The sequence below is a fragment of the Mirounga leonina genome, unplaced genomic scaffold (assembly GCF_011800145.1).
Source record: "Mirounga leonina isolate KUSES-001 unplaced genomic scaffold, KU_Mleo_1.0 Mir_115, whole genome shotgun sequence".
Classification (NCBI taxonomy): domain Eukaryota; kingdom Metazoa; phylum Chordata; class Mammalia; order Carnivora; family Phocidae; genus Mirounga; species Mirounga leonina.
The window spans coordinates 46,598,349-46,617,408 of NW_023270268.1; the positions used below are offsets into that span (position 1 = coordinate 46,598,349).

Genomic DNA, 19,060 nt, shown 5'->3' on the forward strand with positions numbered 1-19,060 from the left:
AGATTACTTATTGATTTTAAAACAACAACAACAACAACAAAAACCCACAAAGAAATAGTAAAATATAAAAACAAATTAATGTTTTATAGACCCTGGGAAAAAGAATTTTCAGCAAAGTACAAAAATTTAAAGCATTCCTTTCTTTAATTTTGTAATTCTTTACTGTGGAATAGCTCAGAATGTCACTTCTGTTTTAAATAACAGAACTGATAACTGAGCAAGGAAACAATTTAGATTATAAAATTTTTGCTTTAATAAAAATTCCTTAAACAGTGAAAAAAAAAAAAAAAGAAATGGATGATCTAACCTGAGAGTTTCCCCAACTTTAAAATCTGGCAGTTAAGAACATCATCATTTTGGGAGCTGTTTAGTCTCAAATGATAGATGATATGTTTTGAACATAAATAATAGAGCTGTTGATAATTTGTAGTTTTACTTGAATCTCTTTAAGGTGTTTCTTGGTCCTTCCATGGTACTCTGTTTAACCTTTCCCTAAAATAACTGCATTGACTAATGCATTATAAATCTTTTCCTGCTGCATGCTGCATGGACTCCAGTAATTTCATCCACTCACTCATGATGGCGGGGGGTGTGGTAGGGGGGGACCTGTGCCCTGCCCCATATAAGCTAGTGTACTCTATAAAAACCCTGGCAGTTTATAAAGTAGAATACTGCTTTTAAGAGGAATTATTTTTTGTTTGTATCAGTCCATTTGATTATTAGTTTTATTCTCTTTCAGAGATTAATATTAAAAAATAAACTGCCTTACTAAATGGTCCTTTTCAGAGCATAATTTATTTAAAAAATAATCAAACCAAAAACAGTTGCCCTAAATCAGTACAAGAGAAAATTATTGTAAATTAGGAACCACAACGTTTTAAATGAAACTTGAAATTATTTTGACTTACAGGTGAGTGCTAACAATGAAATAAACCAAAACAAACAATTTCAGAAATAGCTAAAAATAGTTGCACATTGAGACTTAAATGTATTTTGGATAATGTGAAACTTAATCACATAATTATGACTCACTGAAATCGTTTGGGAAATATTGTTTAGAAGGTAGGAATATATTGCTAGTTCTTTTTTTTTTTTTTTTTTTATGTTAGTGCATTTACTACACCACTCTAGAACAATTCCATTTAATTTTAGAAAGGCTTTTCATATTTGATTTCATGATATTATAGGATTCTTTTAGGGTGGATAGTAAAATTGTTATTTTCAAATATTTTAGATGAATATGTCACATGCAGAAAAGCTACATTAAAATTACCAGTATCAGCTACTGGTAGAATAAAAATGAGGCAAACATGAACTTTTTTTTAAATTATTATTGTTTTGGGTTTTTATGAAATCAGGAAAATTGTAAAGTGGTTATTCTATCAAGAAATACTACAACAGGGGTGCCTGTGTGGCTCAGTCATTAAGCATCTGCCTTCAGCTCAGGTCATGATCCCACGGTCCTGGGATCAAGCCCCGCATTGGGCTCTCTGCTTGGCGGGAAGCCTGCTTCTCCCTCTCCCACTCCCCCTGCTTGTGTTCCTGCTCTCCCTCTCTCTCTCTGTCAAATAAATAAATAAAATCTTTGGAAAAAAAAAAAAAAGAAATACTATAACAGGAAAGCAAAAGTTAGTTTCACTTTATTGGTATGTCTCTTGAGCAGTGCTTCAGAATTTTTGCCAAGCTACCTTCCATATTGAAGTTTCTAAGTAACCTTTTCCAATCTGAGTAATCCATATTACAGTTACTATTTACTCTTTTCTGATGTGATTGTAGTGTGGAGTCCAGTTTTTATCTTGGCACAAGGAAACAATGAAACAGAATAATGGACTAATGATTGAGCCAGAAATTTGCTCTTAAGTTGCAAGAAATTGTAAAATGATGAAGCTTAATTTGGCAGTTAGTCAGTAAGCAATTTTCAAAACATTGCTAGGTGTTGAAAAAGCACTGTTCTATGTATGTTTGAAAGTTAGACATATAGTTAATGTATGTTCTATGTATGTATGTCTATTAAACATGTATTATATATATAGTATGTAATGTACATCTTGCTTTATAAGATTCCTATATGACTTAACACCTGTTATGAGCCTGATGCTATTCTAGGTATTGTTTTGGGAATGCAACTGGAAAATAAACAGTCATGGTTTTACTCTCATTGAGTCTGGTCTAGTGAAGGAAACAGGCAGCTGACATGTAATTATGATAAAGTGTAGCGAATGCTCTGGAATCAGCCAGAAGAACATTAAACAAAGATGAAGTTTAAAAACAAAAACTTCCTGAAGGGGGTGAGATTAACAGGAGTTCCACTCTTAACTCTAACTACAAGTTAGCCAGGCCAAAAAAACCTGGAAGGGCAGAGTATTTTGGTAGCTGGATCTACATGGTCAAAGTGATATCTTGTGAAAGACACTGAACTTAGTTCAGTTCGCTATGGCTGGGGGGGGGGGGGGGGGGGGGAGAGAGAGAGAGAGAATGTGTGTGTGTTAGCACGTGTTAGAATAGGAGTAGGGGGGAGATTGTGAAAAAGATGGGTCTGGGAGACTATTTGAAAAATGGTCAGGTCTGTGTTAGCTCTTGCCTGGACTGTTAAAGTAATTACTTCACTGGTCTCCCCTGCCCGGCTCGTGGCCACTTCAGGAGCTCCCGCCCTCCTGTCTGATGAATTCATGAAGTACAGCTTTGCCTATGTGCTGATAACGTCCCCGACCCGTCTCAGTGGCTCTCCCCAGTCTACAGAAGGAAGTAGACAATTTGTAACTCAGTTTTTAAAACTGTCCCCAAACTAGAGTCAGCCTATTTTTCACACTTCTTTCTCACATCTCTTACTATAAATGTATTATTTGTCATCGATGCTTCAAACTATGCTCTTTCCTCTACCTGGATATCTTTTGTAACTCTTCATGTTTAAATTCTACCTCTTCTTCAAAGCTATTATCTGATTCTTCTAAATGGAAACATTCTCTTTTTCCTTCAAATTATGAGAACTCTTTAACTGAGTGTCCCTTATAGCACTCTTTGCCTTCCCTCCTTATATTCTAGTTATTTAGGTGCATGCCTTATTTCTCTTCATGAAATAATGTCTGATTCATTTATTGTCTTCACTGCCCCACAGCACTGAGAGCATGAGAGGCCTCAACAAATGGATGATGAATAAATGTATAAATGAGTCATTTTAGAGGGTAATAAGATTTAAGGTGAAGTATATTCAAGGCAACCCCTTGACAACAATTGACAAGGCAACAGCTCTCCTCTCCTCTCCTCTCCTTTCTCATCCATTCATTGCCTATATTCTAGCTTACTTTTCAGTTTGATTAAGAGACAGTGAATCAGTTGTTTTGTTCTGCTTTCTCTTTCATCTGTGTCCATGTAGGTGTGTCTGTGCGCATGCACTGTATTTCTTATCTGATATATATCTAGCTCTTTTAGAACAATTTCATAGACTCTGTATGCTCTGGTATTATTGCAAGAAACACAAAAGAAACCTTCTGTTTAACTTTTGATAATTTCTAATGGGCTGGGACATACCAATTTCCAATTTCTCTCTGTGGATTGTTGTAAAATCATGTGTTGCATCTGCAAGCAAACAGCAACAACAAATTAAAGTTACCCCCAGCCCCTAGATTATCTAGGCCATCCATACCCTGCCTACCCATCAGTGGGATGCATGGGGGCTCTGACATGTCTAGTACTTCCTAACTTCATTGCTTCACAGTGGTAGGGCCTTACATCGGATATTTAACCTCTGAAAGCTTCTGTTTCCTCATTTGTTATCGGAGGCTAATAAGAATCACTTCTTGGGATTGTCCTGAGGGTAAATGATAGATAATATTGTGAGAGTTAACGATAGACATTGTAATTACACCTGAACAGGACACAGAGGAGGTCACCATTAGGGTAAGGATTCTATCCATTGTAATGGTCTTCCTAAGCAAATGGTAGTAATCCTGTGGAGACCTCATATCTTATTTGAAAATTTACAACATGCCAGTTTACGTCCATAAATACTTACTGCAGCTATGAAAATTTTAAGTTGAGCATAGGCAACTTACAATTGAGTCGTAAAAGCAATACTGTGAAGATAACTTAGGAGCCCATCTAAGACCTCTAGCCCTCAGTGGATGAGAATGAAACTAAACTATATAGGAGCTGTTATTAGTAATCTAAAATGCCATCAATATCTTTGATACATTCTTTCTTTAGTGTACCGTCAATGTTGAGTATATAACAGATATACTTAAGGGCTCTCATGGGTACATTGATGACACAGATCCTTTGACCCTCTTTTTCCCATGAGCTCTTTTGCTTCCTATGAACAAGATGTTCAGAAGCAGGTGGTGCTGGTCTGAGGCACCGAGGCCCAAGGGAATGAAAGGTAGTAGCTCTTTTTGTGCGGTCCTTGCCCTTGAGCACCCTTTCCACCACTGTAAAGGGAAGGAGCTGTGAGAAAAACAGACAGGTTAGAAACAGAAATATCAGTCAAGGGATAGTCAGATAACATTAGCAGTTGTCCTGGAGTCATTGGCAAACACTGGGTTTGCAGGAACTATGGAAAAAGTTGTGACTGATGTGTAAGTGAGAATGTGGATTGGTATATATAGACTAACCAATGGTCCTCAGAGAAGCAGTCATTAGAATCATCTGGGAGCTTGCCTGGGACCCAGCCAAGATCAATGAAATCAGAATTTCTGGAGGTGGATGCTGGGTATAGAAATGTATTATTTATAATGTGCAGCCATGGTTGAGGACCAGTGGCCTAGGCCTTACGGTACCATTGCAGTGATGTGATAGCTGGGACACGGGAAATGCCCTCCTGTCTCTTAAATTGCTTATTCATCCTACAAACATTTACTAAGAATGCTTAGGTTGCTCAGTTAGATTTAGCCCTGTCTTTAACAAGTTCTTAATCTAGAGGAGTAGACAGACTTGTGGAAATTACCTGTAATACAATTTGACAGGTGCTGAGTTCACTACTGTGAGCTTTCTCTCTCTGGCAAGAAAGTAAAGAGGAGGAAGGGAGGGACAGTGAGAGAGAAAATGTCCCCAGAAAGTGACATTTGAAAGGGTCACCTCTCACAATTAAATTTAACTTAAGAAAATGATTCCCTATTATTATCAACTCCTTTTAAAATACCAATGCCCCGTTTCCTAATGGTAAGAGAAATGAGCATTAGTTGGCTCTTACCTTGGGCACTGGGAAAGCTTTCTCACAGCCACTCAGGAGCTATGTTACTTGGATGCAATATCACAGATGAAGGTACTGTTGAGCTAGGAGTTGAGTACCTGCATAAGGTCACATAGCCAGTGGGCAAAGAATTACAGTGAATCCAGGTCTCCTTGGCTCTAGATGCGTGTTTTTTGTGCTGGACTGTGTACATTGCCATCCTCGGCTACTTAGAGGCTTAGTGTGAGTTCATTAGAAGCTAAGATTCTAACTCGATGGTGAGCTGAAGGACTCTGGAAAAGGGGAGGTTGAAGGAAGAGGAGAAAGGGTGCTTTTAAGCTTATCCAGAGAAGTGGAACTGAGTAACAGGAAGCAGGGTTTGCAAGGTTCCAGGGATGTAAAGAACATACTTAGGAGAGTGAGAAAGGCCCAGTGATGTCCATTTATTGAGTACCAGACCATAATTGAGGCCCTTGTGTACATTCTTTCCTTTAATACTTACATCATCCCTAGGATGGTATTCTTATCTTCGTTTTTATAGAAGAGGAAGTTGGAAGTTTAGTGAGGTTGATAATTAACCAAAATCTCACTACTAATAAGTATCGAAGTTGGCATTTGAACAAACAACTCTGTGATTCTAGCTCATGTGATGTTAACCATTGAGCTGGGGCTCAATTGCTTTTTTATGTCAAGTCCTGGGACGTTTCCTGTGTGCAGATTTCTAAGGCCTGAATATGAGAAGCTTACGAGCTAAGGATACAGATAAATCCAACAAGTGACCATATTCCTTATCTGGGTGGGCGGAGCAGAGTACAAAGATGGGGTTGGGTAACAGTAGTAAGAAGTTACCTGAAACAGGTAGGGAAGAAGGGAAATAAAACTGATGAAGAGAAAATGGGACTATAGCATGTGAGTTGGTAGAGGTCCTGGAGAAGATGCTGAAGGAATGTTTGAGAACGTTATTGGACAGAATATGTTACCTTCTGAAATACAGGCAGGACTTATTCACTGGTAAACAGTTGTTGGGCTTACTGGCCTGGCCCAGAGGGTGGGCACGAGGGTGAGACATGACACTGCCTTCTGGAGGCAGTTGGCATGGAGGAAAGATGTATAAACAATGCACAGTAAAGCCGTGTGACTCTGTTAGGAGAGAAGCATGCGCAAAGTACCAAGGAAGGTAAACAACGGAATCGCTACTAACAAGCACTTGCTTTAGCCAGAGGGAGGGAGTAAATTCATGCATACGTTGCTCTACTCACTGCATCCAAGCCTGGTGTTTAGCAGACGGGGCTTTCAGCCTAAATGTTGTTGATATGGTAGCAAGAGAAAAACATCAGGTGACAGCAGCCTGTGCTTTTCGAAAACTCTTAGGTTCACATTCCGGCTTATTAAAAAACGGTGTTGCCATGCCGGGCGTTCTTGTGAGGCCCAACATCTCTGTACTTTTCATCTTAAATAAGCACTTAAGAATATGCTCTGCAGCCTCTGATTGCCTTTGAGAACAGAGCAACCTTGTGATGATGAAGCTTTTTCAAGTGCCTCTGTTTAAGTGATGACTTCAATACCCTCCTGCCTTAAAAAGAGTCTTCTTATAGATGCCTGTAAGAGTTTCATAATTCACAGACATCTTGTTTCACTTGTTTTTTTTTTTTAAAGATTTTATTTATTTATTTGAGAGAGAGAGAGAATGAGACAGAGAGCACGAGAGGGAGGAGGGCAGAGGGGGAAGCAGACCCCCCGCTGAGCAGGGAGCCCGATGCGGGCCTCGATCCCGGGACTCCAGGATCATGACCTGAGCCCAAGGCAGCCGCTTAATCGACTGAGCCACCCAGGCGCCCTCACTTGTTTGTTTATTGTGAACATGGATCCTTTCTCAGAAAGCTACTGGAGGATACTAGAAACATGAATTCTTTCTCAAAATTCTTACCCCAAATTCCTGTTTTATTCCCAGTGATGATTTTTAAGTAACTTTCGTGGAGTGTCATTTCTTTAGATATTTGGGGACGTGCCTTGGAGAGTCGGTGGAAGTGTCGGGGGTGGGAGTGGGGTGAGAGAAGGAGCCAGGCTCAGATAGCCTGTGTTGTGATGCTTTTTTTTCTTCAAGAGATTTTTTTTCACCCTTACTGCCTATGCTGCTGCAGTCAGCATCCAATAGAGATGTGTTCTGGGCTCAGGAGCCAATTGCCTTTCTCCTCGCTGCAGCCTGAAGTCTGAGAGAGGGCTGATGGCTGTGAACAATTTTAGCAAATTGTCATGGGGATGTGGGGGGAGGGGAGCGCTTTCCCCACAGGAACAGAGCCAGTGTCATTGAGCACATTTTGTTCAAGTGCAAAGTTGACCTGTCTGAAGGAGACAGTGGTCAGCAGTGGTGAGGACCTTTGTCGCCTCACCCTCTCTTCGTGCTCTGTCATTGTTGTTTATGGGAAGAAGTAGCACTTAATCGCTGGACTTGAGATCAGATCTGTGAGGTCAGCAAGCGACAACATTTGTTTTCAGTTAGGGAATCCCAGAGGTTAACAGAGGAGTCTGGATGAAAAATTGGGGGAAAGAAAAAGTGTTTGATATTCAGCAAAGACGATGATTTCTCTAAAAGGTTTTTAAAGAGCAGTATAGTGTAATAATTTCTGCATGCAATTGACAAACAAAATTTTGGACATCTGTTACAGTTGAGAAAATTAAGCACTAATCCTATGCATAGTATACAGTATCCCAACTAGTGGACTTGGCTGAAAGATTTACAATGGAAATATTGAAATGGGACTTTAAAAATATTGCATAATATTATTCTTTTAAGATTATCATAACTAATAATGAATCTTATTTTAGGTATGTAAAAATAGTGCTACCTTATATTTGTAGGTATGTGTATCTAGAAGGTATGAACATAGCAAATGCCTCATAGAAATACAAGGTGATAGTGTTATTAAACTGCACCAAGATGTTTTACCTCTTTGATTTTCTTTAGTTTATTTTATATTGCTGAATAAAAGACTTATTCCTTAAAACCGGTCGTCCTCTCTATATCACTAACTTCTATTTTTCATTTTATATATATAAAGAATATAGATACACATTTATGTATGTTTATATAAATATACATTTATATATACATATATATATATACACTTATATAAGTCAGTAAATATATATATAAAGAATATATATATTCTTTTTTTCTATATAAACTCACCTTTTCTGTATATGTGATATATCCATTATCCATTGGTATATCCATTGTTATATCCAAAAATCCATTTGTGATATAACCAAATCACAGAGGCCAGTCAGGAGAATCCATAGATAATCCAAGAACCTCTTGCCTTGCTAGGTGTCTTGTTGAAATGGATAGCGTGAAGCAGAATCTTAACTTGTCTGGTGTTCAGTTATTTTCTGCTGTTGACCCTATAGTATAAGTCCTGCTGAAGGAAAAAATAAATGACAGATAAACTGAAATTTATAAAAGAATCTAATGCTTTCCATTACTTTGGAAATACCATGTGGGTTAGTCTTCTCCAGAATCAGTTGTTATATTGTGAAACATTTTTTCCTTTGTAGACCTCAACAGAGATGGATGCATTAATTTGGCTCTGACCTATTCTGGTTAGAGTCATCCATGTTTTAGTGTGAGTAATGATTAGAAAAACATACATACATGATGTAAAAGTGATCATCAGCACGAATGAATCTCTCTGGCATGGTGGTGAACAGTGCCAGCTCTGTCGTTAGACTGCTTTCGTTTGGTTATGTGCCCTTGGACAAGCAGCCACCTCCCCACACCCCCACCATCTCCTCCCCACATACCTTTGGAGGGGTATTTAAAGATGGAGGGCTTTTGCGTTGCCAATGCACTAGGACTGTAAAGGACTGTTTAAACAAGTCTTCCAAAAGATTGTTAAGGAAAAAAATTAAATGCAATTGACTTGAGACATTTACCTTCTTTTTACGCTTAGGAAATCCTTAGAAATATAACAGATATAGTCATGTAGTAATCCACCTAATAATGGTATGATGATGAATTGGGTACTATTTCTAAAACATTTTGTATTTCTCAATTGGAAGGCATGTGCTACAAATAGAGCACTAAATTTTATTATGTCAGTGCTAGGGTTTTTAATTATTAGCCAAGATCGAAGAGTGTCTGATTTGGATGCCATAAAACTTCAGAAGTGTTTCTGCTACAAACAGTTTAGAAGTCTGACCGTTGCTGTACCGAAAAAATAATGAGACAATTGAAAAAATAATAGAAACATAGTGACCTGACATTTCCAATTTTATGATGCCATAAAAAAGCAGCCAAGAAATGTTGGACTGTTTAATGATGCTGGCACCTACCAAATGTCACTGGGCTTTCACAAGGTCGTGGAGACTCTGGTTTGACTCAGGGATGTTGGCCAGACCCATGTTGGGAACGGAGGAAGACTGTGGAATAGGGACAGACAGTAGGTGCCAATTAAACCCTTCACTTAACTTCATACAGTAGGCTACACACTTCTGTGGGATTCTGCGGGGTAGAGGAGAGGCCACGGGTGGGTGTAACTAAAAGGTGAGCCCATTTCTTCTTACAGCATCCCATCACAAACATTTCTTAACATAAGATCCTTGTGGGCCCTCACTGAAGAGACTAAAATTTCTTCAGATGACTGTCAGCTAAAGCTGTGTGTTGATGTAACTGTTGCGGTCACAGTTGTATGTATATGTGATCTCTCACAGACAAAAGCTGCTGGAGAAAGGAGTGGTATTTTTGTCACAAGAATGTGTGTGATTTGTTGCCTTTTTCCCTTTCCCCACTTCCTCAGACTCTCATGCCTTACATAATACTTCTTGAGATGTGTAGAGTTTCAGTTATGCCATGTTCAAGATGATTAATGGGAGTTGTGCAATTAAAGCTCCTAAGTTCTCTGGGAAAAAAGTCATAGTATCCCGATGTTTGAGTTAGAGTACGTTGAGTTTGCGTCAGCATTGAGGATATTTTGGGATATTGTAAATGTCACCATTGGTTTTAATGTCCAAGAATCTTCATCATCACACTTAGGAATGTTCTATGAAATAGTGCCTAGAACAGCCTTTGAATACTAGCTAGAAACGTCGAAACCTAAAATTGCTGGGTTGAGATCACATTAGCCTCTGACGAGAAAATGTTTAACCCGAGTGAAACAGAGTCTGTTACATTCCTTCAGGCCATGGTAAAATTACAAATTTGAACTCAACAGATTGTGTGTAGGTACCTGGGTTTGTATTTTTCTTTCTTTTCCTCTCAGTCTCTGTCATTGTTAAGCCATAGTGTATGTGTAAATATGAACTTTTTATGGGATCAAGAAAGGGAACAATCTAAATTGGCCTTCTATTGTGTTTCATTCGAAAATATTTTGAATCTCAGGTAAAATAATTTAAGAAATTGAGACTATTTCAATAAAAATACATTCATAAATGTCTGCTTTTTTCTCTCATTGATAGAAAATGTTCCCAGCTCTTGTGCTGACCTCTGAGCTCTAAGCATTTGGCCATATGTTGATTGAATGAATGTATAGTAATTTACACCTAAAAAGTTAAGCTTTAAATATTGATTAGTGTTACTGTATTTACTTCATGTTAAGTTTAGAAGCCTAGAGATTATTAAATGCCCACCAAAATAAAAGGAGAATTGACTCCTTTCTTCATGTTCTGTAGGAATGCTAAACCTTTGTTCCTGGTGTGGCCTGAAAGTCCAATGAGGAAATTAAAACAGGAAAAGTAGTGTTTGGTGTAAAGAATATTTATCTTTCCGCATGGTAAAACTCTGAAATAGGTACAGGGTGCAAAAACAACAACAACAACAACAAAATTCCCATTTTGTTATCTGAGTTAAAGGGCTATAATATTTGAGAATAAAAATAAAATAGAAAAATTATTGTTAACATGTTAATATTATATATTTACTATATTATACTAAAATATAGTAAATACATGGTATTGGCTTATTAAGAGTATATATACTATATATATATACACACACACAATATATATATAGTATAGTACACTTTATAAAACACATCAAAACAAAACAATAACATAAAATCAGTGAAATCTCCATGGAGATTTTCTAAGGAAAAAAATGAAAATATCTGTTCAACTATATTAGGGATTTATACCAAATGATAGTTCAGTGTTCTTTGGGGTTTTATTCTGGAGCTTTCTATAAGTCCTTACGTGTTTTTCCAAATAAAACATGAAATGTAAATTTTAAGTCTTATATTCTAGGTTTCTTAAATTTGTAACATGAACAGAATCTAAGTTTGTAATACTTATGCTGCTCTCAGAAATAGGTACATAACTTGGGTGAATATGTGTGTGTGTGTGTGTAATTACTTACATATATATGTATACATTTGCATATGACTAAAAACATTATGCAGTGGGTCCACAGGAATTTCAGGTGGTGGTCAGAAGTCCTTTGTTATTTTTCTGGGTTCTCTGGCTACTTAATTTATCTTTCTCAGCAGCTTCTTTTCCAAAGTAGGGGCTATATGTCTCATGTTTAGTTATCCTGAAAAAAACTTTCTGTAGGGAAGTAAAACCAAGAAAATGTTACTTACCCTTAAAGTCAGCATAGCCAGTATTCTAGTTAACAGGTGAATGGAGCTATTAATATGATTTTGGAATTTAATTATTTGCTTTTTTACATACCACAGCCTTTATTTGTTTTAATTTCAAATTAGAGAAAAATCAGCATTGAAATTCACATGTTCATACCTTAAAAATTTTTAGAAGCCATAGCTATTAGAATTCGACAAAATTAGAAGGAATAACTGGTCAACCACCCACTCTTTTTGAGTCAGGTTTTATAGGACAAATCTATTATCTTATGTTCGAGGAAATTGACAGACATTTAAATGTAGTATGAAAATACTTAAAGCTAATTACAAATAACTTTGGGTTGGCAGTTTTTAATTGCGTGCGCCTTTTATGGACTGAATGTTTGCTTCCCCCTAAAATTCTTATGTTGAAGCCTTGTTTCCTGTATGGCTGTATTTGAAGATGGGGCTTCTAAGGAAATAATTAAGATTAAAGTCACAAGAGTGGGACCTTGATCTGATAGGATTAGTGTCCTTATAAGAGACACCAGGGAACAAACTTTCTCTCCTCGTGCATGCACCAAGGAAAGGCTGTCTGAGGAATAGCAAGAAGGTAACTGTCTACAAGCCAGAAAGCACTCTTACTAGAAACTGTGAGAAAATAAATTCCTGTTGTTTAAAACACTCAATCTGTGGTATTTTGTTGTGGCAACCAAAGCAGATTAATACAGCCCCTATTAAATTCCGTTAGGTTTAAAGCAGTGGTTGACTCCCAACTGGAGATGATTTTGCCTCCCCCTCACCCCTAGAGAGGTTTGGCAATACCTAGAGACAATTTTCATTGTCATAACTGAGGACAGGAGTACTGCAGGCATTTAGTGAGCCAGGCATGCTGCTAGACATCCTATAGTGCACAGAACAGCTAGCTCCACAGCAAAGCCTCTATGGCCCAAAATGTCAATAGTGTTGAGATTGAGAAAGCTTGAGCTTCCTTTTAGGATGCGTTTGTTCTTGTAAGCTGGAGCAAGTCCTTTATGGAAACGGGTAGATTGTAAAGAAACATACATTTAAAAGCAACAATACCCTGTGTATTAGGTACAGTTAATTTATTTCCAATATTTGCAAGCCAATAAACTGTAATTTCTAGAGTTAATCAAACTCCTGTCCACCTAAACGAAAACAAAACAGTGAGTGTATATGAGTGTGCATGCGTATAATTTTTTCTAAAAGTTAATCACATTTTAAACCGCCATAAATTTCCTACCACTTAGATGCTTGTGATTTTAAAATATTGTATATGTAAATTTGTTCACCTTGTATTAGAATTGATAATTATAAATTAGCATGGTAGAACCGTAAGAAACATTTTTGGAAATGCATGAAACAGTATTTCCTGACTGCCAATTTTTTTTCCCCTTTGGCAAAATTTTTGTGAGATATTTCTATCATCTTAGCTGAAAAAAAAAAAAGTAAGGATTTTCAATAGGAAGCTACCAAATTCCTTTGCCAGAGTTTCTGGCCAATATCTGAGCAATGAGTATCTCCAGAGAGTGTTTCAAAAACATTTGTATATCTCAGTTGTCCCAAAGGAAATACTGGTTTTGTTTTAACAATTGAAATAAATAGTTGCAGTTTGAACAGTTTTTCCTGAAAACCAGTATTTCCATTGAAAGTTGGAAACGACTTATGAGTATAAGCTGGTAGCCTTACAATTTTTTCATTGCCCCTTTATTTCCAGAGTTTACCCAAATATGACCGAATAATTTTAATTCTACCACATAGTTACCATTTGGCAGCTTAATAAGATGTCTTTTTATATTCTGACCTCATAATCACAGTATGCCTTTTATTTTAGGTAGAAAAATTATAAACAGTTCAGTTTGTCTGATTTCCAAATAGAATTTTGAATTTTTAGTTTATTAGGTTTCACCGATTTCTAAGGAAGGTGTTTCATTTTTGATCTTAAATAAATACTAAAAATAGCTCAGAAACCATTTTTTATACTCTAAATTGCCATCTGTAGTTCTATTCAGTTTTATCTTTATTCTACAATTTACATCTCACTATATACATCATATACTCTGTATACATACACACAATTTTTAGATATGCACTTTATATGCTCATACTATTAATTATTTAAAAGTACACTTCACTGGGGCACCCGGGTGGCTCAGTCGGTTAAGCATCTGCCTTTGCCTCAGGTCATGATTGCAGGACGCTGGGATCAAGCCCCATGTAGGGCTCCCTGCTCAGTAGGGAGCCTGCTTCTTCGAACTCTCCCTCTGTCCCTTCCCTCTGTTCGTTTTCTCCCTCTCTCTCTCTCAAATAAATAAATAAAATATTTTAAAATAAATTTTAAAAAGTGCACTTCATTAAACTAAGATGTTTAAAAATTATTTTGAAGCTCACACAGTTAATCTAAACATACATTTTCCTTTGTTATAATCACAAACTCGTACGCATTTCAAAAGCTGATGAGAAAAATCCTTAAATTCACAGTTGAACAGTTTATAACTTCAGAAATTAAAGACTTGATGAGTTGATCTCTTGAATGACCATGATTGGTCTCATACAGGCTTTTAAGACTATAAGGGGAAAATTTTGACTTTTTTGGAAAGATTACTTTTAAGGTAAGGTAGAAAAAATATTGGAGAAAAATGGACTTAGTCTGAATTGATACTTTACTGAACTTCCTCCATTCCCTTAAAATATATAGTATGTACATTACAATGATGTCTTTGAATTCTGTGTTCAGTTAACCTATAAAATGCCATTTTGAGTGGCGTCGAAGGTATTTATGGTATAGACCCTATAGAGTAGTCTGCTAGTCAGCTGGCTAGCTCACTGACAGTAAATGTCAGTACAATCAACAAAAGCAAACGACAGCAATATAACACTATAAGAAATGTATTAGAATGGCATTTTCCGTAGTGGATGTGGCAAATGCAGAATGATGATTAAGGGCCAAGCTTATATTATTAATGATTGACATGCATTGTCACAGGTTTCCTTTTTGTATTTTTTTTTAGTACTTTTAACCGATACAGTGCTAAATTAAGCAACTGCTGTTTATTATTAGTTTATTGAGAGCCTGTTATATCAGGAGCCATGAATGAAGTTGGCGCACTGTCTTGCTCAACCCTTATACATCACGAGTGAAATCAGTGGTGGTGCTGCTTTTCTACCGAAAAGGTATGGCCACTCAGAGAATTTAACTCCTACAGGGTCACACAGTAAGGAAATAACAAAGCTGCTATTCTGCAGTTCGAACCAAGCTATGTTGTATAGAGTGTACGATTATATGGCAACAGGTAGAACGGCATAGAGCAATCAAAACGGAATAAAAACTACTTTCTATTTTAGCATTACTCCTAGCAGCCCAATTTAATGTATCTTGGAGGTGATATCTCTGGATGATTTAGAATATAGTCCCTTTATACAAATTTGCATACATGAGCGCTAGATCTGACTGAATTTCTGTACTTAGATTTTTGGAATGTACTGTGACTGTATAGATTTTAGGACACCAAATACATCACATCTCCACACAAATCTAGTTTCATCCCTGGTGAACTTATGAACCTTCTGTTACCTTTCCTCCCTTTATTATGGCAAACTTTATCGGGTGTTCAAATTACTGGCCTCTGAATAAAAGCGTAAGTTAGTACAGCTCAGAATCAAAGTTTGGTATTGAGAGTTAGTTTTCATTCTATTAGTTTCATTGTCTCCAGAACAGAGTTAGAGTAGAATTCATCTTTAAGGAATTATTAAGAAGTGTTCATTCATTCATTTTGCAAATGCGTATTGAGGTATGGTGCTGGGACCTCAGGTGTAGACTGTGGACGAACATGGAGAGTACCAGTGGGCACGTTCACCGTAACTCAACAAAAGGTATTCTGGTGATTTTCTCCAGAGTTTTAGGCAGTCCTCTAGAAGAGGATGTTTATTCTGACTTTTTCTTGACCTTTTTATTTGTCAAACCACAATTATTCAGCAGCATAGCCAGCATTAAACACGTTTTGAACTCCCTAGGAAGCTGAGTTTATCTAACGTCAGTTGCAGAGGCTACTCTGGTTTTTTTCCCACACATGTCAATGGAAAATTCACGTGGCTTTGCAGAATTGTGTTTTTGCAGTGTTTTTTTGCCTGATATAGCAATAATGTGGAATACTATTAAAATGCAGATCTCTGGGCTCCCCCAGAGCTACCACCACAGACTGTGGAAGAGGCCTGCTCATCTGCATACCTTTTCACTGAATATCCTCAGTTGATTCTTAGGAACATAGCTTTTGAAAGTGAAGTTTCAGTGCAGTCAAATCAAGCTGTGTATAGAAAGGTAGCATATGTAAGAAATTAGAATGGCATTTTTCCTGAGTAAGTATAAATAAAAAAATGAAAACCAAAGGTGTGAGCTTCTCTTGAAAGGTTTGACATGATCTGACACAGAATGTATATAGGGCAATATGATTTGTCTCCATTATTTCAATCTGAGCTGTGTTAATAGGGAGGAGGGGCTGAGTGGTTTGTGTGTCGGGAGGCACTGGGATGAAGAGCTTAGGAAGATCAGTGTTAGTGTTGGCCAGGCCTAGTTCAAGGCCTAGGGCTATTTCTGTGCTATTTATGGAGCTATAGAAACTGATCTGAGTGAATTGACAGTAACCGAATCCTCGGGGTGGATATAATCTTGCCTATTTTCACTTAAATAGATCCAGTATTAGTATGAAAAATAATGTGGCGATACTGAGAACCAGAATTTCTCTTAGAGCCAAATTTTTCTTTGTCCTGAGAGAAAGCAGTTTTCTCTAGGACACCTCAACTGGGTAGCCCTGAGATCATACCACATGTTAGCCATGAGTTTATTTATGTTGGCCAGGCGTTCTCTGTGGTTTCTCCTGTGACTCTTAAGTGTTGTTTTTGGGTAAAAGTTGCTTTTCATCCGGATGCTTTCAAGCTAATAACATGCTCATGATCTCAACAGATACCAAGCATGATTTCCTGTGGAATAAGTCATAAATATATAAATGTTACTTTGTGAACATATCAATAGGCATAACTAAGAGATATTATAAAAATTACCTTCATGATGATATTTTGTTTTTCTTTTGTTGGGTATATGATTAAAGGGGGTGGGGGTGGTGGCAAATAGCAGCTCCTGACCTTTACCTTGCTCACAGAGTGCCGTGCAGGGCCAAGGGCGTGACATATACATTATCTCCTCTGATCTTCATAAGAAACGTATGGTGTAGGTTTTATAGCATTTTTGAAATGCATAAAAGGCCTGAGACAAAAAAGTTAGTTTTGTATGCAGTTCCTGCTGCTGATGGGAGACCTAGGCCTCTACCCTAGGTCTTGGGACCTGACAGTTTCTTGGTATCAACTACTGTCTTCTGCCACCTTCTGATTTAAAACATTATTGGTGATGCTTTATTACATAAAGCTTGCTAAAATGAAAGGCAGTATCCTATGATATTAGCCCTTTGCAGAAACTTGTTCCTAAAAAACTGAATCAAAAACAAGCCAGAAATAGATCTTTCAAATTAGGACTGTGACAAGATTTTTGTCACAAACTCAAGCATGCTGCATCAGTTTACAGTATAAGGTCAAATGATGGCAAATGGATTTTTCTTAGAAAAATCAAAGAAAGCTCAGGAAAAGTGGTTGATGGCTTCAACTGAATCTTTTTTTGACCCTCCCAGACAGTTCTTTTTTTTTTTAGATTTTTATTTATTTATTTGACAGAGAGAGACACAGCGAGAGAGGGAACACAAGCAGGGGGAGTGGGAGAGGGAGAAGCAGGCTTCCCGCGGAGCAGGGAGCCCAATACGGGGCTCGATCTCAGGACCCTGGGATCATGACCTGAGCCGAAGGCAGACGCCTAACGACTGAGCCACCCAGGCGCCCCAACCGTTCTAATTAGATTTATTGGTGAAAGAAGTTGTCAAGGTAATAATTGATAAGACCTTTCATTATAAAGACTTGAGAACATATTGAAATAATATGGAAACAGTGGAATGATAGAATTGAAATAGTATGAAATAAATCCCTTATACACTATTTCATATTACAGACTTTAATACATATTTTTGATGAAAAGAAATGTCCCGAAAGGAAGGGTATATTCACATTTCTTACTTTTTTTAAATATTTTGTTTCTCCATTTTACATTATAAATCTTTTGAAGGGTATATATGTCTGTTTTCTATTGTTTTATAGCTCTTGGGCAGTGGAGACTAGATTTATCTTTGAAAGGTTAAAGGCTACGTTTTCCACCAGTGTTTCATTATACTTACTAATCTCTATGTACAGTGGGAACATATGGGCATTTTCTTTTTTTCGCCTGCAAATTTCTTAATATATGGGTTTGTAAAGCTTAGTAGTAATTTAATTTTATTTGTTATGAGATACTCGTAAAGGTGCTTAACTGAAGACAGTGTGCCTTGAATCCTCTTAAGTTCATTTCCTTAGAACTCAATACAAATAAAAATAGATGCTAAAACTTCATGTTTCTCTTGGGTTCATTAAAGTTAACCAGGAGATTTGGAAGGAGCTAATATTATTCTTCATTTCATATTCTTTATTTTAATCTTACCCTGGCAGTTTGTAGATTTTTAAACTTGGACCTAGAAATATTAGTGCTAATATTAAAAGAAGGGAACTTCTTTAAGCTTTAAGACTTTCTCAAATGTCTTAACACCTCATTTTGATAATGCTTTTGGGTGAATTCATTACTTATTCTAAATGTATGATAAATGGATATGGACAATACAGTGTGTTAGAAACCCATGGTAGATCCAGGTGGTAGGTTTGCATTATTTTTATTTTTTAAGATTTGCTGGTCTAATGGTATTTTAAATGGTATTTTCTGCTTTTTTTTTTTTAGGGTCGTTGCTCCAGGGAGAACTGCAAATATCTTCATCCACCCCCACACTTAAAAACGCAGTTGGAGATAAATGGGCGCAATAACTTGATTCAGCAGAAGAACATGGCCATGTTGGCCCAGCAAATGCAACTAGCCAATGCCATGATGCCCGGTGCCCCATTACAACCCGTGGTAAGCACGTTTTCAGTCCTCATTCATGAAGTTTGTAATTCCAAGTGCTTAGTTTCAGTATGAAAGTAATGAGTGCACTCGATTAAGTGAACATAGGTAACAGTATCAGGTGTCTAGCATTTTCTAACAAAATTACCAAGCAAAGCCTGAAACAGTTTTCACACTGTGAAGATACTCATCTTCTCGCTAAATCATGTGGAAATTTACTTATGGCATGTTTTCCCCCTAAAATTCTCTTCACATGAAATCCTGTGATTTGCAGGAGTTAAAATGGTCATCAAACTGATCAAT

The 19,060-nt window shown here is 37.1% G+C and overlaps 1 protein-coding gene and 1 long non-coding RNA gene across 25 annotated transcripts in view; one reads left to right on the plus strand and one right to left on the minus strand.

Annotated features, from left to right (window-relative positions):
• Positions 1 to 19,060, plus strand: part of MBNL1 (muscleblind like splicing regulator 1) — a 181,491-nt gene that overhangs the window by 119,852 nt on the left and 42,579 nt on the right. For all 22 annotated transcript variants that reach the window (XR_004677804.1, XM_034997177.1, XM_034997230.1 and 19 more), the window contains one exon: positions 18,599 to 18,769. Coding sequence is in view for 21 of the 22 variants with exons in the window: in XM_034997177.1 (XP_034853068.1) it covers positions 18,599 to 18,769 (171 nt within the window). In the remaining variant the exon portion in view is untranslated. The remainder of the gene's footprint in view (positions 1 to 18,598; positions 18,770 to 19,060) is intronic.
• Positions 7,492 to 9,052, minus strand: LOC118005419. 3 transcript variants are annotated; one of them, XR_004677827.1, is made up of 3 exons: positions 8,966 to 9,052; positions 8,355 to 8,580; positions 7,492 to 7,690 (listed from the first exon to the last, which is right to left on the minus strand). It is a non-coding gene; the product is annotated as an uncharacterized LOC118005419 (long non-coding RNA). The 3 variants fall into 3 exon arrangements; XR_004677825.1 differs by lacking the exon at positions 8,966 to 9,052 and adding an exon at positions 8,817 to 8,907; XR_004677826.1 differs by lacking the exon at positions 8,966 to 9,052 and adding an exon at positions 8,817 to 8,907 and having other exon boundaries at positions 8,355 to 8,583.